General features: G+C 36.9%; 2 protein-coding genes across 9 annotated transcripts; one reads left to right on the forward strand and one right to left on the reverse strand.

Annotated features, from left to right (window-relative positions):
* Positions 1-445: 445 nt before the first annotated feature.
* Positions 446-4,344, forward strand: LOC111776312 (dehydrodolichyl diphosphate synthase 6-like). Of its 7 annotated transcripts, none has more exons than XR_002812235.1 (4): positions 447-1,142; positions 1,414-1,485; positions 2,474-3,554; positions 4,068-4,344. XR_002812235.1 is itself a non-coding variant. In XM_023655736.1 (2 exons), exon 2 carries the CDS (start codon positions 2,509-2,511, stop codon positions 3,391-3,393), a length of 885 nt encoding a protein of 294 aa, XP_023511504.1. In that variant the 5' UTR covers positions 448-1,142; positions 2,474-2,508; the 3' UTR covers positions 3,394-3,695. The 7 variants fall into 7 exon arrangements, 1 of the variants encoding a protein (XP_023511504.1); XR_002812237.1 differs by having other exon boundaries at positions 447-1,115; XR_002812238.1 differs by lacking the exon at positions 447-1,142 and adding an exon at positions 1,165-1,259.
* Positions 4,345-5,562: 1,218 nt separating this feature from the next.
* Positions 5,563-19,531, reverse strand: LOC111811579 (dynamin-related protein 3A-like). Of its 2 annotated transcripts, none has more exons than XM_023698500.1 (20): positions 18,921-19,531; positions 16,723-17,005; positions 16,620-16,648; positions 16,438-16,539; positions 16,101-16,169; positions 15,959-16,018; positions 15,324-15,437; positions 14,915-14,963; positions 14,674-14,783; positions 13,887-13,979; positions 13,354-13,446; positions 13,123-13,260; positions 12,403-12,516; positions 11,126-11,224; positions 10,957-10,978; positions 9,325-9,479; positions 9,088-9,234; positions 7,045-7,097; positions 6,800-6,899; positions 5,563-6,352 (listed from the first exon to the last, which is right to left on the reverse strand). In XM_023698500.1, the coding sequence occupies exons 1-20, from the start codon at positions 19,278-19,280 to the stop codon at positions 6,110-6,112; spliced, it is 2,433 nt and encodes an 810-aa protein (XP_023554268.1). In that variant the 5' UTR covers positions 19,281-19,531; the 3' UTR covers positions 5,563-6,109. The 2 variants fall into 2 exon arrangements, with proteins under 2 accessions (XP_023554268.1, XP_023554267.1); XM_023698499.1 differs by having other exon boundaries at positions 10,936-10,978.
* Positions 19,532-19,767: the final 236 nt, after the last annotated feature.

The following is a 19,767-nucleotide window of genomic DNA, read 5'->3' on the forward strand; positions in this document are numbered from 1 at the left end:
GTTGGTGAGGAGAACGAAACATTATTTATAAGGGTGTGAAAACCTTGAGCAAAAACTCGAAAATGAAAGCCTAAAGAGGACAATATCCCTCGACACGGTGGAGGTTCTGTAGCGCGTCATGAGCATTGGGCAAAGGGGCGGTTGAGCTACTCAAGCGAACTGCCTTACCTTACTATAACATAGGGACAAAAGGGAGAAGGTTGGGAAGGTGGCCTTGTTATCCACACCTCTGGTTGGATGAATGGAGGACCGACTCGGGTTTTCATGAACGTTGGCAGGTCCTGGAGTGCATGCTAGTGGTGGGGCCTAAGTCGTTACATAACTTGTTAATCTCTTCTACCATTAATTTTTTTTTTTAAAAGAATAACTCGGTAACCCAACTCAACCCATTTTAGATTCAACAACATGATGCCGTAAATAATAGAACATATATCATCTAATTTTACGGATTTCTATTTTAAATTACATTTTTTTTTAAAAGTATCTTTTTTAGCGGATTGTCACGGTTCTATGAAGGGATAGGTAGTGGAAATATACGATCGCCATTGAATCTACTCGGGCAATCGATCTCCACAAATTCTCCGTGAAAAATTTCATCTTCGATCTCCATAAATATAAATATTTTTTTTTAACTAAGATAAAAGAACTGAAATAAGAAGTAAAAAGAGGAAAGTTTTACTGTGTCCCGACGGTAACTTCCTAGGTCTCAGCTCTGTCCTTCTCTGCTCTCTCTTCCCCATCGTTGCCGGCTTTCTCCTCTTCGCCGCTCTTTGCTGCCTCATCGCGTTCCCTAGTTCCGCCGCCGCCGCCGCCGCCGCTGCCGGATCTATCTCAGTCGCGAGTGGTTCGGTTCGGATGGTTCAGCCTCGAACCGAACCGTGACGAACCGATATAACCGCCGCCACTCACGCGATGCTTATGCCCTCAATTGGATTGTGGGAACGAATTAGGGCACACATTCTTTGCTCTTTCCCTCTCCTTAGTGCATTTCCTTCTTCTCACCGCTTCTTTCAACAGATATATATATCTGATGACACAGTTCTGACTCCAACACACCTCCGCGTGGTGCTCTGTGGTCTCTTTTTGAATCGATAGCGGCACGTAGCAACTCCCAAGTATTCGTCTTCTTTTCCTTCTCTTTTGTGAGTTTTCGCCTTCACTTCTTACGTTCTTGCTAGTTGATCAAGCTTGATTTCTCTTCTTTTATATGTTTTATCGATTAAACTTATAGATTAGGTGTTTTGTTTCTCCTTCCTCTTGTGAGTTTTGATCTTCTTTTGCCATTTCATTACTACCCATGTCGCCATTTTGCTAATTGAACTGGAAATATTTCTGTTCTTTTATATCTTTTTACCGATTAAACTGATAGATGATCTGTTTCTTGTCTAATTATTCTTTTGTATGTTTTTATAGAATCTTTCTTCGCCATTTTATGACCACCCTTGTCGCCATCTTACTGGAACTAGGCCTTCATCTCTATTCTTGGCAAGTTTTCTTTCTTTGTTGCAATTAGATTTATAGATGTGGTGTTTCTATGGGTAGCAACGTCCGATTGGGGATGGTTTCCAATTTATATAAATAGCCCCTTCTTAAGAAACCTGTTTACGGTTGGAGAAACCTAAAATTGGTGTAAGAAACAAGAACCTCCCACTTTTCCTTTCCGGTGGCGATCCCAGCTGGGACCGGTACTGGGAAAGAACAAAAGAAAAAAAAAAGGAATATACGAATACAAGATCAAAGAGAGCACAAAACAACAAAAAGAGTACATAAATTGATCAAATGGGTGTTTCAGAAAGAAGAGAACAGTAAGGAATGGAGATTGTCAGGCAATAAAGAAGAAGTACTGAAGCAAGAGAGGGGAAAGAGAGAAAATAAGAGGTTGGAAGATGGGGCATAAAAAATGGCAGAATGAGAGAGAGAGTTGACTTAGCAAGTTGTAGATAGTAATGGAATCATGTTCGATTAATGTTATATGCTCTATGTTGAGATAAATGCATGGGCTCCTACTATTCTTGATCTATTGCAAACTAGAGGGCTATAGACTCATGTTGTCAACGAGCCACTTAGTTAAATTCCCATTTGATAAAACTTTCCTTTTTTAGTTCAATTTTTTTGAAATGTATTCATTTCCTTATCATTTCTTGACTATAGATTGAACTTCTCTTAAAAGAACGCTTCAATTCTTAGCTCATTACAAAACAAAAGTAAGTTTTTTAGTTTTCCAAATTCGGCTTGGATCTTAAAAAAAAAGTATAATACGTAGATAACAAAACAAATAAATTTATAGGTAGAGGTGGTGTTTAGAAGATTAATTTTTATAAACCAAAAACATAAAATGAAATGGTTATCAAATGGGACATAAGATGGATAGAAAATGTCATACTGGTGAAATTTGCTCTTTCAATAATTGCACTAATGGAAGGTTTTTTCCTATGAAATTTCTATACTTAATAAATCATGGCTTTATTGACAGGCGTCTGGTGCTACACATCAAGCAATCAAAACAGAATGGGAGTTGGAAATGTGTGGATAAATTTTTGGGTTGTACTTAATCAGATCTTCGAACGTGTTACTAGTTTCCTTAGGAGATGTGCCTTCAATGTTCTATCGATGGGTTCAATTCCCCTTCATGTTGCTTTCATCATGGATGGGAATAGGAGATTTGCAAAGAAAAAAAAGTTGGCACAAGGGGCTGGCCATAGGTTTGGGTATTTGTCTTTGGTGTCCATGCTCAAGTACTGCTTTGAATTTGGTGTGAAGTATGTGACGATCTACGCCTTCAGCATCGATAATTTTCGAAGAAGTCCAGAAGAAGTTCAAAGTGTGATGGATCTGATGTTGGAAAAAGTTGAATTGTTGATTAGAGAAGAAAGCCTTGTGAATCAATATGGAGTTAGACTTCACTTCTTAGGAAACTTAGGTTTGTTGAGTGAACCCGTCAGGAAAGCGCTTGAAAAAGCGGCGACAGCCACATGCAACAATAACAGAGCAGTACTTGCTATCTGTGTTGCTTACACTTCCACTGATGAAATTGTTCGTGCCGTTGAAAAGTCCTGTGAAGAGAAATGGGATGAGATGAATTTGAAAAGTGCAAATGGAGAAGGAAATGATTTAGGCAAAAAGTTAGTAATGGCTGAAAATGGTGAGAACTTCATAACATTAGCTGATGTTGAGAAGCATATGTATACCACGGTTACTCCCGACCCCGATATGCTAATTCGCACGTCTGGAGAGGCCCGCTTGAGCAATTTCCTTTTGTGGCAGACCTCTTCATGTTATTTGTATTCTCCCTCAGTACTTTGGCCAGAAATTAATTTTTGGCATTTGCTGTGGGCAATCTTGAATTTTCAAAGAAACAATCTTCGTTTGGTAAAGAAAAGGAAACAGTTATAATCTTGTAAGAGCAGAATTAACTTTTGGCATTTGCTGTGGGCAATCTTGAATATTCAAAGAAACTATCTTCATTTGGTAAAGAAAAGGTAACAGTTGTAATATTGTATGTGAATTCGTTCGTAATCGTCTCCATAAGGAAATAGATTTGATTAAATATCGAGGTTCGTTCCTTTTCCCCTTCGTATTATAAAGTTATAGTACTCAGTGTAGCTCCATTATGTGTTCTTTTGGAACACTTCTTGTATATGTTGTGTATGAGATTCCAAAATTTATGGTAGTTTGCTTGAACACTGTCTAAAGAATAGGTATCCTGAATTACAGTTGATATGAAATGTGAATCAGAGCTCATTTTGTTACTGAAATTGGTTCATTTAGTTGGCTGCTTCTGCATTTTTGTTGCTGAAAGCCTTCAAGGGTTGTCATGTTTAGTCCTTTTTAGAAAGGCTACATGGGTAGTGGGACACGTTGATTCGAACCTCTAAGCATCATATAAGCATCATATTCGATTCAGTCGATACCATATAAGGATTTGAAGGATTGTTGTCACAGACATTAGTATTTATTGGATTGTTTTGCAAAGAGAGATTGTTTGAACTATTTTGTTTCATTCAAATAGGCTGTGTTTGTGCATTTACTGAAGTTTGCTAATGGTATTATGGTCTCTCCTGCTATAGGGAACACATTTAGAAGAGGAACTAATACCAGAGGGGATGGCCTTTGAAGGGTTCTTGCATACGATGACCAAGACCCACTCGGAGGGAAGACACCATATTTACTTGCTATGAACCTATGGCATAAAGCTAACCATTCTCAAAAACGTCCTTAGAGTTTGTCCTTACTTGCCCTTCGTCCTTAGAATTTGTAGGCAATGTTTGAAAGCATTTCTGTCAGTTCACTCAAAATTTACATGTTTGCAAGTAATATAAATTGCTTAGAGAAAATTTGGAAGTACACATATGCGAGAGGGAAGTCGAGGGACTGGGAAGTCCCTGTGGAGAAGTTTTCACTCATAAGGAATACTTCGTTTCTCTCTCCAACCGATGTGGATCTTACAATCCACCCCTTGGAGGTCTAGCGTCCTCACTGGCACACCATCCGGTGTTTGACTCTAATTCCAGTAGTAGCAGTTCAAGCTCATCGCTAGCAAATATTATCAGATGAACACAACTCTTCGCAATGGTATGATATTTTGTCCACTTTGAGCATAAGCTCTCATGGATTTGCTTTAGACTTTCCTAAAAGACCTCAAACCAATGGAGAGTATTCTTTGATTGCTTTAGACTTCCCCAAAAGGCCTCAAACCAATGGAGAGTATTCTTTGATTATAAACTTATGATCATTCCTAAATTAGCCAATGTAGAACTTTCATCCAACACCACCCTCGAACAAAGTACACCTCCCCTTAATCGAGGCTCCGTGTTTCTGTGGGTCTTAGTGTAACGGGTTTGTCTGGAAATATATGTACCCATATTTTTTCGCCGCGTCATGCATTTCATGTCATTGCCCTTCGTCCCGCTTCGATTTGTCTAGATGTGATCCAAGCGGGTTCAAGTGCTTGAATAGCGTATCTACCGAAGCAAATTGATTGCCTCGATAAGATATTCCTTTCATTCTTCCTCTATGGTATTTATGAAATTTGATTCTTTTTGAGTTATAGTTGATGGTTATTTCTCAATTTCATCTCTAGTACAGAACCCGACATGAGAGTTTCTTCTCATCCAACTCCTTTCAAAAAAATGTATATATATTTACTGAATAATAGATTGAATTATGGGATTCTTTGAAATTTAATTTAATTAATAACTCCTCTTCTTTTGGAGTCTTAGTCATTCTTTGAGGATTCTATTGACATTTAATTTAATTAATAACTCCTTTTCTTTTGGAGTCTTAGTCATTCTTTGAGGATCCTTTTCTTTTGGAGTCTTAGTCATTCTTTGAGGATTCTATTGACATGACTAAATTTAAGACTTTGATACCATGTTAAATGAACACAACTCTCCACAGTAGTAAGATATTATCCACTTTGAGTATAAGCTCTCATCGATTTGCTTTAGGCTTCCTCTCAAGGTTTAAAAAACGGTCTACCAAAAGTTTTCACACCCTTATTTTTGCACGGGGAATAAAAAATTAAAAGATAAAGCTGAGTGTGAGATTTCATAAGAGAGAGAAAGAGAGAAAGCTCTGCAGCCTTATCAAAATTGCAATTACAAAAGTTTGTGCTGGAAAGTTCCAACTCATATCATCCAAACATACATAACCCCTCAGTAAGATATGATGAGGAGCAGCATATTTACATATGTAAAGTGAATCAGAAACAGGTCAAAGAACAACTGATGAACTATAGCAGCTGCAAAATCAGCCATTGATTCCAAAATCTGAACAGTTTCGACTGGCATTACATTTTTACAACCAGATGGCTTCCAAAAATGGAGTGACTAGTTCGTCTGCTCCCTATTTATTTTAATAGCACCTTCATAAATAATGCAATCTAACGCTAAAACATATCAAGAAGAACACAGATGAAGGAAGAGATACTTTTATCTTGATTTAATCTTAGTAGAAAGAGCTAGCTTCACTACAGTTAAGTTCTGGATGGTAAAATTCCAAAACCTGGTCGAGCAGTAAATCAAATATATTGCCTTCATTCAGTAATAACTGGACTCTTGTGCACATTCAGAAGTCTTTAAAGATCGGTAGATGGTTACTTTCCTGGCGTTTACAGGAATCCGCTTCCATTAGAATCAGCATTAGGATGGAATGGAGACGAGAGCTCCCCCGAATGAGGCGACTTGCGAGATTTTAGATGCCTTGGGGAAGCAGAATATGAATCGCCGGAACTGGATGTAGAATACATCGACGACGTTGGCAGTCCATGGATCCTCGGTAATCCCGTTGGATCGGCACCCACATTGTATCCCTTTTCAACTGTTTCAGCCTCCAAAGGTAACTCATCCAGTGTCTGCAATCATTGAAAAGATGATATATTTATAGAACTTCATTCATGCTAATGTCACGATCAAACAGCAAACTGAACTGAACAACGATAGAAATCTCAATAAAATTTGTTCTTTAGTCATCAATCTACTCAATATTTACCATCTGGCGACTCTGGGCGTTTTTTGTTCGATGATCGATTTCATCTTGTTATGATGATTATGAATTCCTCTGTCTAGATGTTTTATAACCCTACCCCTTTTATAGCTTGTGAGATTCATTCTACCTATTATGTCATTATATAGTTTTTTCTCGTTCTTTCGCGTCCTTGCGTTTATCTGCATACCCTTATTGAACTCATCATCCAATTGGTTATTTTATTTTATGTTATTTTAACGCTGATTAGTTTCCAGCATGATAGATCTTTCATCATATCAAGATGCAAGCATCGCCACGAGCAGGAAAACCATACCCGAAAAGCCTGCTGAAGTACACGAAGGGTTTCCCTTGTACGCTTTCTCTTCATTGCCACTTCATCAGGCTCCTGCAACATCTCTTCAAACAGGTTCTCTCTGTTTGACAACATTACACCAAAAAAAAAAAAAAAAAAAAAAAAAAAAAAAAAAAAAAAAAAAAAAAAAAAAAAAAANTCTTCAGGAAGTTCTAAAGAAACAAGATCAGGAGCATCAATTGAGATAATAAAAGAAAGATACGTACCGGTAGAGTTTTTTGATGAATACATTGTGCAGATCTCGTTTGGTATGGTTTACCTGAATCAAACCAACCAAAACATAAGCAATAAATATGACTATATTTAGTTAAGACAGCATGTTCTTGGACTGGAACCAAAGAACAAGAACAAAAATAGGCAGAAAGTAAATATATATATCACTAGGTAGGTAAAGTACGGCAAAACATGTCATTAACTTGTCTAATCAACTATGCTCCTGACGAATTCGAGTTCACCCACTCGGCCATGCTCAAAAGTGAATGCCGTTCGAAGGGGTAAGTATACCTATTGCAAGTTCATTGGTTGGATTGTAGGGCTGCTAAGTTAGATTATCAGTTGTCTCATAAACTTGTGCTTCGATTCATTTGAAAATCCAGACTACATACCAAATCCAACCTACAATGGGATCCACACCGTCTGCAAACTTAAGAACCTCCTCCATGAGCTCTTTAATTAAGCTTGAAGCTCAACTAAGTCCACATATCTGTCAAGATGCTACCAGATATAAACAAGAGGACACTGCCAGAGAAAATAAGCTTAGTCTCCACTACCCCCTTACAACTCTCAGACTTCTGCCTTCCATCCATCACATTTCCACGACTCAGTGTTAGGTGGGCACCCATGGTTTTAATAAACCTATTAAAAGCTGACTAGGGAATGATGTTAAAAAGTGCCTAATCTGGCAAAGGAACAAGACAGAGGCAGTGACATCAGTGATGGGCCTTCTTTAGCCCCTTCAAATTCCTGATCAAGTCTAAAGATGGGGCTATGGACTTCATTGAAGAGCTCCTAAATTCTGCCACTTTGATGCAATTTTGGTGGTAAAGAAGTCGCAAGCATTTTAAGGAAGTGGTTCGACTACACGGTTTTTCTCGATCAGTCATTTCAGATAGAGATAAATTTATGTGAGCCATTTTTGGATGGAGATATTTCAATTACAGGGAACTCAGCTCCAACGTAAAACAACATTCCACCAACAAACAGATGGACAGTCAGAGATCGAAAACAAGTGTTTTGAAACATGTTTGCACTGTTTTTTGTGGTCAGCATCCTCGCGAATGGGGTGTCTGGCTACTGTGGGCAGAGTATTGTTACAACACCACATACCATATTTTCATCAACATGACTCCTTGAAGTCACCCCTAACCCCAATACGCCGTTACTTTCAATATATCCCTTACGTACTCTCATAAAATCTGACAAAACAGAAATTCTAAATTCATATAGAGATATTAGATCGGGATACTACACAAAACAAACTGAATAAGAGTCCATCTACCTCCCTTGGAAAAGAATGCATTTTTCCAAGAAACCAAAAGCTATTGGACCATATCCAGAACAGAGTTCCAAGACAAGGCCAGTTTGGGGTTATGACCCAAAGGCACTCCTAAAGATAGGTAAAGTATCCACATCACAACCACTTAAGGAGCCCTACCAGCTAATCTTCACGGACTCGTAATTGATGCCTATGACTAGGCTCTTGCTTGATAACAGGGCATGATCTCAAAGAAAGTGAGAATATGGTTAACGTTAACAATGAACTCCTCCTTAACAAGCAAAAAAAGATCGTATAGTCAGAAAACTAAAGATGGAGTCTATCCTACCCACTAGAAACCCTTCAATGGCCCCCTCTTATCCACTCCGAAGGGCATATCCATCAATCAGAAGAAGAGCATAACTAAATGTAATTCTAAATCCACGATCTCAACTCACAAGTCTAGTCCTCAACCGCCTCGTTGGCAACAAGGATGTGATCCAAGATTTTCCTCCCCACAATTAATGCCTCCTGCGGCTCTGAGACCGTACTTGATAAAACCTATCTATTAAACCCTAAACTTAACAATAATATACATGTCTATTATCAACTTGATTCATGGGACACAATTCTTTGTTCAAGAAATAAGATCAAAGAGATGCATTTAATGAATTTATAACAAGAAAGCAAACAGTTCGGTTTTTCATGGCTTCCGGTACTTAATTTAAGAAATATATGATACGATCTGGTAGTATAAATAAAGATTATAACATACCAGGAAGTTCATGATGGCCTTGGGTACATAGTCCTCTATATTCTTCCTAACAATATCATAGTAGGATCTCAATAGCAGTTTAGTTATAGCAATTTCAATAGCCTCCTGCTCCGTAAGGCTTTCTGAGGGCCTCAAGACAGCTGGTGGCTAAAACAACACAAAACGTGTTAGCCAGGTTAAATCAAGTAAGGCAGACAGATAAAAATCATTAGACTTGATTATGGTATTACGACTGACCTCTCTCAAGTGGATCATTGAGAAAGATTGTTCCACACTATGCAAAGGCTCGCCAAATGATTTTTTTGATGAATTTTCTTTAACAGGACTATGGTTATCACTGCTATTACTGCCAAAAATAGATGAAATCCCCCAACTGGAACTCCCTGCGCCTCCTGGTAAGTTACAGAAGGATGCAATCATTCACGTTAATGAGAGAAATTCATACATACTACTACTGAGAAAAATGCAGAAAGTAGTTAATAGATCAATCGATCTAGGCCATTATGCAGCTAATGCACATCAATAAGAGTACTCTTGTTTAATAAACATAGAATCAGCTATTTTGAATAAATTGATGGTTGGATATTTTCACCATATCTATCTATCCATCTATCTATCTATCTATCTATCTATCTATCTATCTATCTATATATATATATATATATATATATATATATATATATATATATATATATATATATATATATATATATATATATATATATATATATATATATTTCTTTGAGCGAGACCAAAAAAGAGTTGGAAAGAAAGCACTAAAAAGAAGTTTAAGGAAGTTCTTGTTGGCTCAGTTGTTGCGGGTTCTCTTTCTTCACAGTTTGCTGCCTTGTGGTTGGTTTTGATGAACATCCCTTCTCCTCGAACTTAAACAAAACTCCCAAATCAACAAAATGAGTCAATAACATTTGACGTTTACCTAATAGACAAAGCACATCGAAACACCAAAATGGGCGAAGGAAAAAACAGAGAATTAGGCGATACCTCAGCCAATGAGATATTCCTCATTAAGGATAAGTGATAAATGAGGGAACCAGGATAACGGCCTATCCCCAACCAGTTTTTCTCCCAGAAAAAAAAGAATCTCTCCCATAACCCACCAAAGACTAGACAAATTGAGAAAAGAATGGAAACCCCACAGTTAAGTCTTTCCAAGAATTTCTGGGACTGCCTTTAGCCCCTCCTCTAATTCATTCAAAAGGAGCAATGAGAAGATACAAACCAAAATGAACAAGCCAAAGGAGCAACACATCAAACTAAAAAATTGACAAGAGAGAGTTCACTGCAGCATGCCAAGAAACTCTAGTAATGGCATCAGAAGAAGAATGAAAACCGGAAATGAGCTCGGAAACACCCTCTTTGGAAAACCACAAAGCAGACTAAGGGACCAAAAGGCAAGAACCCAAATCAATTTGGTGTACCAAATAAATTCAAGCTTCGTTTATGTTTTGGAATGAGCTGGTGCTTCCGAAAGACCATCTTAAGTATAATACTCCAACGGTTACTCGGGTCTCATCTCAGTGGAAAGGCTAAACTATTTGGTGTAATGCAGTGTATGCTACTCTTTGGGATCTTGTGAAACTTCTCTCCTCACCTTAGTGTCTCCTTTCTTTTTTAATTATGAGATCTTATATTTTTGTGTTTTCTTTTTTTCATATTTTTTTCCAATTAAGAGTACTTTTTGCAACCCATTGGTCTTTTAGGGGTATCTAATTTCCCCTCGTTTCATATTAGCTCTTTTTTAATAGAATTCTCTGTTTCCAATCCCAAAATAAATGTTCAAGTCATATTCTTTTACACATTTCGTTCATAGAATAATAGTAATATTACCAGACAAAGTAACTTTTTCACCTTCTGCCAATGGACGAACAGCCTGTTAATCATACAAAAAATAGTGTAAGAATGTGATAAGAACACTGGATAACAAATTCTCAGTTTTAAACAGAAAAACAATGGCAACATAAGTAATCAGGAAAATTATTGAAATACATTCTCCCTACTAGGTTACAATATTCGCTACCTGATCAGCTACTATCCCGTTTACTTGCCTTGCCAGAATCCCACGAGTTTTCAAACTTCTCTCTGACGTGGTTGTTGCCTTATCAAGCTCTATATTATCCTAATCAACATAAAATATAGTATTAAACATGAATGAAGAACTAGTTAGGAAAAAAATATGCAACCTTTTTTTATAGGTAACAAGAAACTATATGCAAAAGAGAGCAAATCACAAAACAGCCTAGGGGCCAGGGGTAAAGGACACCTTAGCCCAAAGGACTACAAAAGAATAATCATCCAATCTTTTTTAGCATGAATGAAACTTTTCATTAAAGAAATGAAAAGAGACTAGTGCTCAAGGATAAAAACTCCACAAGGGAGTGAAATATGAAACAAAATACATAATAAACATAGTATAACCAAAACAATACTAGAGAATAAACAAAAGAACTACACGGAATAAATAAATGAATTCTAATTAAGACAAATGTCCTGCAGTGAGAAACCAACATATAGTTTTGAGAGAGAGCACCAAGAGGAGGCTTTCAGACAAGGTGATTCAAAACGATCAATCCATGGGAGATGTTGTCATGGAAGGATCTTGGAAGTCTTTCCAACAAAAGTTCTGATAAGGAAGCTTTTACTGTGTTTACCCAAAGCAACGTAACTGTTTAACTGTAGAAGAACATTGATTCTCTTAGGACTTTTAGACTTCCATAGAGCAATGAACATATCTTTTTCCAAACGGTGTGAAGAGGCCATATGGCAAGATAATGACTTCAAAAAAAAGTATCTGCGAAAAGAAATGTTCCAAGTACAAGTGCCTTCATCCCAAAAAGCAGAAACAGAACCGCTTGGAGAAGAGGAGATGGGAAGGGAGGAAAACTGAGCTTTAAGGGAGAATCATTAAGCCACGGGATCAGCCAAAAAATGAATTCTTCTGTTATTTCCAAAACTATAGTGAGCAAAGTAGTCAAAGCCTTTCCATGTTTTATGAATACTCAACCACGGATTTCAAAGGCTAAAATTATTTCTGTTACCGGAGTTCCAATCAAAATTACAAGAACCATGAATGCTGGCAATAAATTTCCTACAAAGTAAAAGAGATTCATGCATGAAGCGCCATCCCCACTTTGCTAAGAGAGACAAATTTCTAGTCCAAAAATATCACATTAAAATAATAGTCCAAAAATATCACAGATGCAAGATTCCTCAAAAGTAAAGTTTTTCTTAAAGATAGCAGTTTTTATATTCTTAAAAAAATAAAAAGAGGATAAGAAAACCATTCATCGCCTTTACCTTCTGTCTGGAGATAGGCAGGGAAACCCTAGAGGATTTGACTTGTTGCATTGCAATCTCAACTGCCTTGCTCCCACCAATAAAATTTGGGTGTGAAGTGTTTATGTAGTTCATCTACAAATACAAATACGACATGATATTCAAGGTCAAATATTTTATAAGAATAAAGGACCGAAGCTGGTAAATAAAAAAACTATTAAGACAGGTTCTTATATATTGGCGCATAAAAGCCAAGGAAAACAAAAGAAAAATCACACAAAAAAATTTCATTATTGATATTAAATGATTTGAGAACATTTCACTGTATTTTCTAGGGTAATAATTTATGGATGAGAGCCAAGTAGAGTCTGCTCTTTAGCAGTAAACAAAATCCTGAAGTGACCCAAGAATCCATGAAACTACTTGACTGACTCCCTTGCATATGGAAATCCAAATTACCACCCCAGTGGAAAAACGATGAAGGCCAACATAACTTTGACGCAAATAATATTTCTAACCTCTACTATGTTATTCCATAAAAATAGTGATTGGTAAAGTTTTATCCAACAGATAATGTGCCACAAAATCCATAGTTCAAGTAGATCAATAGTCATACTACCCCATATTTTCCAAATTAACAAAAATATTTCAGTCATTGTGTTGTGTGGTTAACCAAAATAACATCAATATGATTTTGTGCTTGTGAATGTATCACCACAAAATCAAACACAGATGACGTACCTCCATATCGATAATATGCCCAATCATAGTCTCTGAAGGCTCAAGACCTTCTCGCAAAAAATTGCTCATAACTTCATCCATGCGCCTTCTTAAAACAGGAAATCTTTGTAGTTCACTTACTACACAACGATGGCTAATCTGAAGAGAGGTCAACGAAATATTAAGAAACTATAAGAAAGGAATAAGACAAGTATGTAAAAAAGGCCGCAAAAAGAAAAAAAAAAATCCTACCTTAATTAGTTCATCATATATGAACCTTGCACACTGAAGGCTTGGATCTAATAACCGAGCTATTTGCTTGCGAATAAGAACTTCAAAAGGAACCTATACATATTGAAAGATCAGATCGACATGAGATGTGATAAGCCTTGTCCATAATATGTTATGGCTAAAATCTATCGAGTGTGGAGTAACCATTTCACAATGACTTCAGAGAGTGGAAAGAAGTCTGGGACAATGAGATTTGTTTCAACACTGTCTCACAATTCTATTGTAATTGTAATTTATGTATCAAAGTTGAATTAGCGCTCTTTTTTGCTAGCTCATTTGACTCTACACGGGTTTGTCCCCTCTTTCGTGTTCCTCATATATTCAATGATAAGGTACAAAACCTTATTGGGTGGGAGACACCTAACGTAAAAAGAACTAGAAGAGCTTGAAAACATGCATACAATGATGAGTTCTTCATTTAGATTATAAAAACGAAGAGCAGAACGATAATTATGAGCAATATAGGAGTGGAAAAAAACGATAACATAACCTACTTCAGGCACAAATAAAGCACATTTAGGACCAGTTGCATTCTGGATAGCAGTTCGGATGTCATCATCAGTCAAGTCCTCACAAGGATCCACTTCCTGCCAAATAACATTTCCTCGTATCAGTGAGAATTATCACTCCCCCACTAGTCTGACAACATTAATTGCATGAAGAAATAGCGAAGAAATACAACTAAACCAGGATGAAAGAACTGAGCAAGTAAAAATGTACGCATTTAAAAATCTGCCTACTTCAGTAATCCATCCACTGCAAAACCACATAAAATACAAACAAACGATCTGCAGACAAATAAACGTTTCTTGTTTTGTTCACTCAGTTATTTTAATTGTTGCATCTAGGAGGTAGAGTAATGGGGGACATCAGATATGTTACTTCATTAATCTTTAATCTTCCAAAGCATCTTTAATCTCCTTTAATCTTCCAAAGCATCTTTAATCTATATATTATTTTACCGTAGGAACTACTTTGACAAGCTATCAGAGGAGGAGAGGGGAGTTATTTTCAAGACTTGCAGCTATGTAGATTTGAAATCATTATCAACTTTTATCTTCTTCAATTTTCTCAGCAAGTAAAATTATTATTAGGTTTACCTTGTGAAAATGTCAGTGACGGCAGAAGCAAGCAGCTCATCCAATCAAATGAACCAAAAAAGGAATGGTACACTACAATTAAGTACGAGTCTGATGGTTTTGTTTTGATTATTTATGAAAAATCACTGGTGGGGACTCAAACCATGGAACTTAACTACTATGAAAATGAAGCCACGTGTACCTCTAAACTCTTCACGAAGATTGATTGAAAAATATAGTGAATACGAGTTCCACCCGAGAGCTCAGATGTTGACATTTCTTCATTCTTCCCATCAACCATTGATGAAAATGCTGTTTCGAATAACAAGCATATGGTTCAAAACTTCTAAACCAGAAAGTAGCTAGAATTGTAAATAACACAGCTCAGTTTGCATGGTTCTTCCACGTGGAAAGGAAAGAAACGCAAGTGACATCACGCATACCTTCACAATATTTTGATAAAATGTTCAGAAGAAGAGCACCTTGACCAGCCTAATAGTAACAAGAAGTTGAAAATTATGAAACATTAGCCAACGCAAGCAGATTGAATTTTTAACTAACTAAAATTGCAATCACGAAAATAGAACAGAAGCCAGGGAGACTTTAGTTTTCTTTGATACAGGAAGATAAAGTTGTCAGAGAAAAAGGCAATGGACGACAGAGTAAGTTTGCTCAAGAATTGCATGCATTAACATCAATAACACCATGGACACTTTATAAGATTCAAAATACAATGTCAGACCTTCAGTAATTCATTGTGGATAAGAAACAAGAGAACCTCAAACCACAAGTAATACTTTTTTACCGTAAAATATCTCAATCATAAAAATATTTTTGAGCAATCAAATACACCTTTGACTCCGTGATTTCTCCATAACTGCCATGCTCCTTGGCAGCTGAAACTAGTGCAGAGCTTATGCGTGACTTCAACCCAGGTAGAATTGCCTGGATATGTTGCACTAAAATCTGCAGAAATAATTATACAATCAAATAATAAAAAAATTCATATAATAGGATCTGAACTTCAAGAGCTTGAATTAAATGACTGCCAATAGGAGACACAAATTTGAGAATCAATTAAATTGAAGGAGAATGTGGAGGGGGAGAGACGCCGAGATAAAACGTAGTAGGTCACATCCGTATGCTAGAACATCATCTAGAATCAAATATAAACACACATCTAAATGCCCAATTTTAATACCTGGTTCAGCTTCTTTCAAAAATCAATCAAATTGAAGGGAAAATGTAGAGGGAAAGATAGGCCAAGATAAAAGGTAGGTCACGTCTATATGCTAGTACATCATCTAGAAGCAAATATAAACACACATCTAAATGCCCCGTTTTATGACCTGGTTCAACTTCTTCGAAAATCAGTCAAATTGAAGAAAAAATGTTGGAGGGAAAGATTGGGCAAGATAAAAGGTAATATACGCTAGTACATCATCTAGAAGCAATTATAGCCACACATCTAAATTCCAATTTAATACCTGGTTTAACTTCTTTGCTAATTGAGGAACACCACAGCGATCAGCCAGACCATCATATACCTGAGAACAGCTAAAACCGTAAGTTAAAATATGTTCAAGAATCCTTCTCCATTGCATAAAAAGGGTATAGCACAAATCATACTGGGTGGCTGCGAAAAAATTTCTCCTCAGCTATAAGTGCGTCTTTAATACTCCGGTTGAGTATAATATCCTGGTTTAGAAATGAAATCAACAAACCCAATCAGAACTAGTGCAACAGAAATAAAACATGCATCATAAATGATCATAAAATGAAATAGCATCAGTGATCATCATTGTTCCTTCTTGGTTTTGTTAGACATACCATAAAGATACATGATCAAAAATGGGGAAAAAAATCCCCAGACAAAGCTGACTACTAACATATAACAAGAAGAACAAAACTTTAAAAAATAAACATCATTTACAAGAGTTTGCATCCTTGTCAAGTTTATAATTACCTCCTGACTTCGATTCACAACACCAAAGTAGCCAAGTCGCAACGGAATCACTTTTCCGTGCAAAAGGTTACGTGCATCAGTGCCTCTATCCATTATGTCAAGCTGCAATTATGAGGAAGAGAACCATCAGAAACTGATTTCATCTACAGAGTAAATATATACTTGGTAAACTCATGAAGCACCTTTGTGATTATCCCAATCGTTCTAACACCTGGGAACACGTGAAATGCATGAGTTAGAAGGGATAAAGCACTAACTCATGGACTAAGCTGTGAAATAACTTACCATCAGGATCGGCATTTCCAGCAATCTGAAGAGCATCTGAGTTAGCTAAATCTGAATTTGCAGGTGTAACGGCAAGAATCAAACAGCTTGGAACTTTAATGTACGACATAATCATTGTACGAATCCGAGCTTCAATATCAGAAGGTTGATCTCCAACTGGAACTTTGGTTATACCAGGAAGATCAACCAGAGTAATATCAAGAACATTAGGTGAAAAGATCTTCAGACGAATTTGCTTGTCTGAGACACCTTTATTTCCTCCAGCCTCCCGATCAGTCTCAGCCTACAGCATAAAAAAGGGCACATTGCAACTTGGAATATGCTTCAACATACTTTAAATGCAAATAATGTTGCAGGTTTCAGCAGATAGCAAGAAAGAGAAATAGTGCATTGACATCTATCAGATCGACCAAAGAAGAATACAACTAGGTTCTCCAATTGACATTAATCATAAATAGAGGAGAGTAACAAAACTGTATAGGATCTAAAAGCAAATTAATAATGACCTTAAAAGCAAACTCTTTCCTCACATAGCAACTACTCAATATGCAACAATTTTTCTTTTCTTTTCTTTTCTTTTTTATTGGTTTGGCTTCCAAATCAGACTTCCAGGCCCTCCTGAAGCCTTGTATTCAGAATTTTCCTACTAACACCTACGACAGAAAGTGCAACACTATGGGTTACTAACCAGGTAAGGGCATCTTTTCTGTAGTGTTTTCAGTTGAACTTAAGTCTTCCTTAAAAGCTAACTGGACCAGAATATCAAACTTTCATGGTCATGGAACTTTCAACAGTGCAGAGACAAAGCTCTTTGGTATAGGACTGCTCGCTAATTCGTTAAACAAAAATCTAAGCGATTATCCAACCACATCCATTGAAGATTGAAGAGCCTTCTTTCAACCAGCTATAATAAATCATACACATAACCATCCTAGCATGGCAGTGGGTTATCTGCTCAAAAATCCTTGAGATTTTACTGCTTTTTATCCATCATTTGAAGGGTTTGTATAGAAAAGGTTCATGTTTGACTCTAGATCATTTAACTCTTTCACTTGATACTCGTTCATTTGTAAGTCCCAAGGGAAAAATTCCATGCAGTCTTAAAAGTGGGAGGAAATTTGCACTCATTCTCCCATGCTTCCTTTTCAAGATAGAAATGGTCTCATTTTTTTAATTCATCAACATGAAGGGTTGGGTATTCAAACTTCTGACCTTTTAATTCTACAAATTTCCCTTATACTTTTGAATCATGGAAGCATAATATCATCATCACAAGCAAGTAAGTTGAATTGGGGAAGGGAAACTTTATCTGGAAAAATGCTGAAAATGTTCTCCTAAAGTTTGGTTGTGAAGGGGCAGAAAAGAAAATGACGAGAAATTAACACTCCACTACTTTTAAGAGATGATGAAAATTGAAACCGTGAAACAATTGCCATTTTCCCTAAACATTTTCTGGGAAAGAATATTCCTAAAGAATTTTACAAGAAGCAAGGAGGAGAGCTTCTTCTACCAGGTGGTGAGGTGCTTGGAACATGATCTTAATAAAAAATGTGACAAAATTGAACAAGAAGCCACACCTTGGACTCCTTACCATAGAAAGCTAAAATATAGTCCGCGATTTGAAACCAATCAACGAGCTCACTATCTATAAGTATTTGTCTATCAAAAAGGTTCCAAAAATCATTTCTAAGGTCATAAGCACAAGCTTTTTGGATACAGATATCCTTTTGGATGGCCAGTAAGAATACAGGAGTGGACATCGAAAAGAACTTTTTTTCTTAAACGGGAAACCGAGCTTTCATTGAGATGTATTTCCATCCTGAAACCTCCTCTCACCAGACATTTCTTTCCAACTTTCTGATCAACTAATCAGAAGGGAAGCAAAACTAGCTTGAAGCTTGCTTTAACTTGAATGGCAAATTCTCAATGTCATATGAAATCAGAATCCTTTTATAGTTTATGCAGCAATAGTATACCACTCAAGTTAATATTTTCGTTCTCTTATTAGATGTTCTGGTTTATAATCTAATGAAACAATCTACCTGACATATCAAATAGTTCGGGAGCACTTGTGAAGTTACGAATGACATTTCAGATTCCAACATTCCCAACGCTCTTCACAAACCACCATGTTTATGCTCTAAATGCGCAAAGATTTCAAACAATGAAAAAAGACGAGCCAGAGACACAAGCCTTACACGAATTTCCCTCCGAATTTCAGAGAAGTCGTAGAATTTCCTCCCGGGTAGGTGCAAGAACTCCCCATACTCCTCGCTAGTCTTAGTCTGCAAGAGCTGAAGCACCAATGGTCGCCGCGTGCAGATATCAGAACCCCTCGGAAGGAAGTCGCGACCGACGAGAGCTTCCAGTACGCTAGACTTGCCACTGCTCTGACTACCGACAACAGCAACCTGAGGAAGCTCAATGGTGGATTGGCTTCCCAACTGAGCGAAAATGTCCTGAAGCTTGTTCACTATTGGGATGACGGAGTTTCCCAAGGGAGAGGCAGCAGAGGGAGAGGAAGACGATGGAGAGGGAGGCATTTGCTCGTTCGCCATGATTAACGATGGATCGGGCAAGGATGGATTCAGGGATTTTTGGAATCGTTGAATTGATGAGAGCTAGGGTTCGAAGAGATTAAAACTCGATGAAAATTGAGAGGAAGCGGAGATTTGTGGGTGTCCGCGGGGAAGAGCGGCGGAGGGAATCAGCGGTGGTGGATGAAGGCGGTGGTGGACATAAAATCAGGCCACCCTCCGAATTGGCAAATCTTGGCCAACAGCAATTCTTCGCCTGTAATACTAATAGTAATAATTAGCCTTTCATCAAATTTTTATTTATTTATTTATTTATTTATAATATATATATATATATATATATATTTTTTTTTTTTTTTTTTTTTTTTTTNTAAATTAAGATTTACTATTTATTTACAATTTAAATTATCAAATAAATTAAAAAAATGCAAATTTATTAGTGTCAAAATTGGATTTAGTAATAGCATATAAACGCTAGTATATTGATAAGGTTAGGTGTATTGTCTTG

The sequence above is a fragment of the Cucurbita pepo genome, chromosome LG15 (assembly GCF_002806865.2).
Source record: "Cucurbita pepo subsp. pepo cultivar mu-cu-16 chromosome LG15, ASM280686v2, whole genome shotgun sequence".
In the NCBI taxonomy this organism is placed as follows: Eukaryota; Viridiplantae; Streptophyta; class Magnoliopsida; order Cucurbitales; family Cucurbitaceae; genus Cucurbita; species Cucurbita pepo.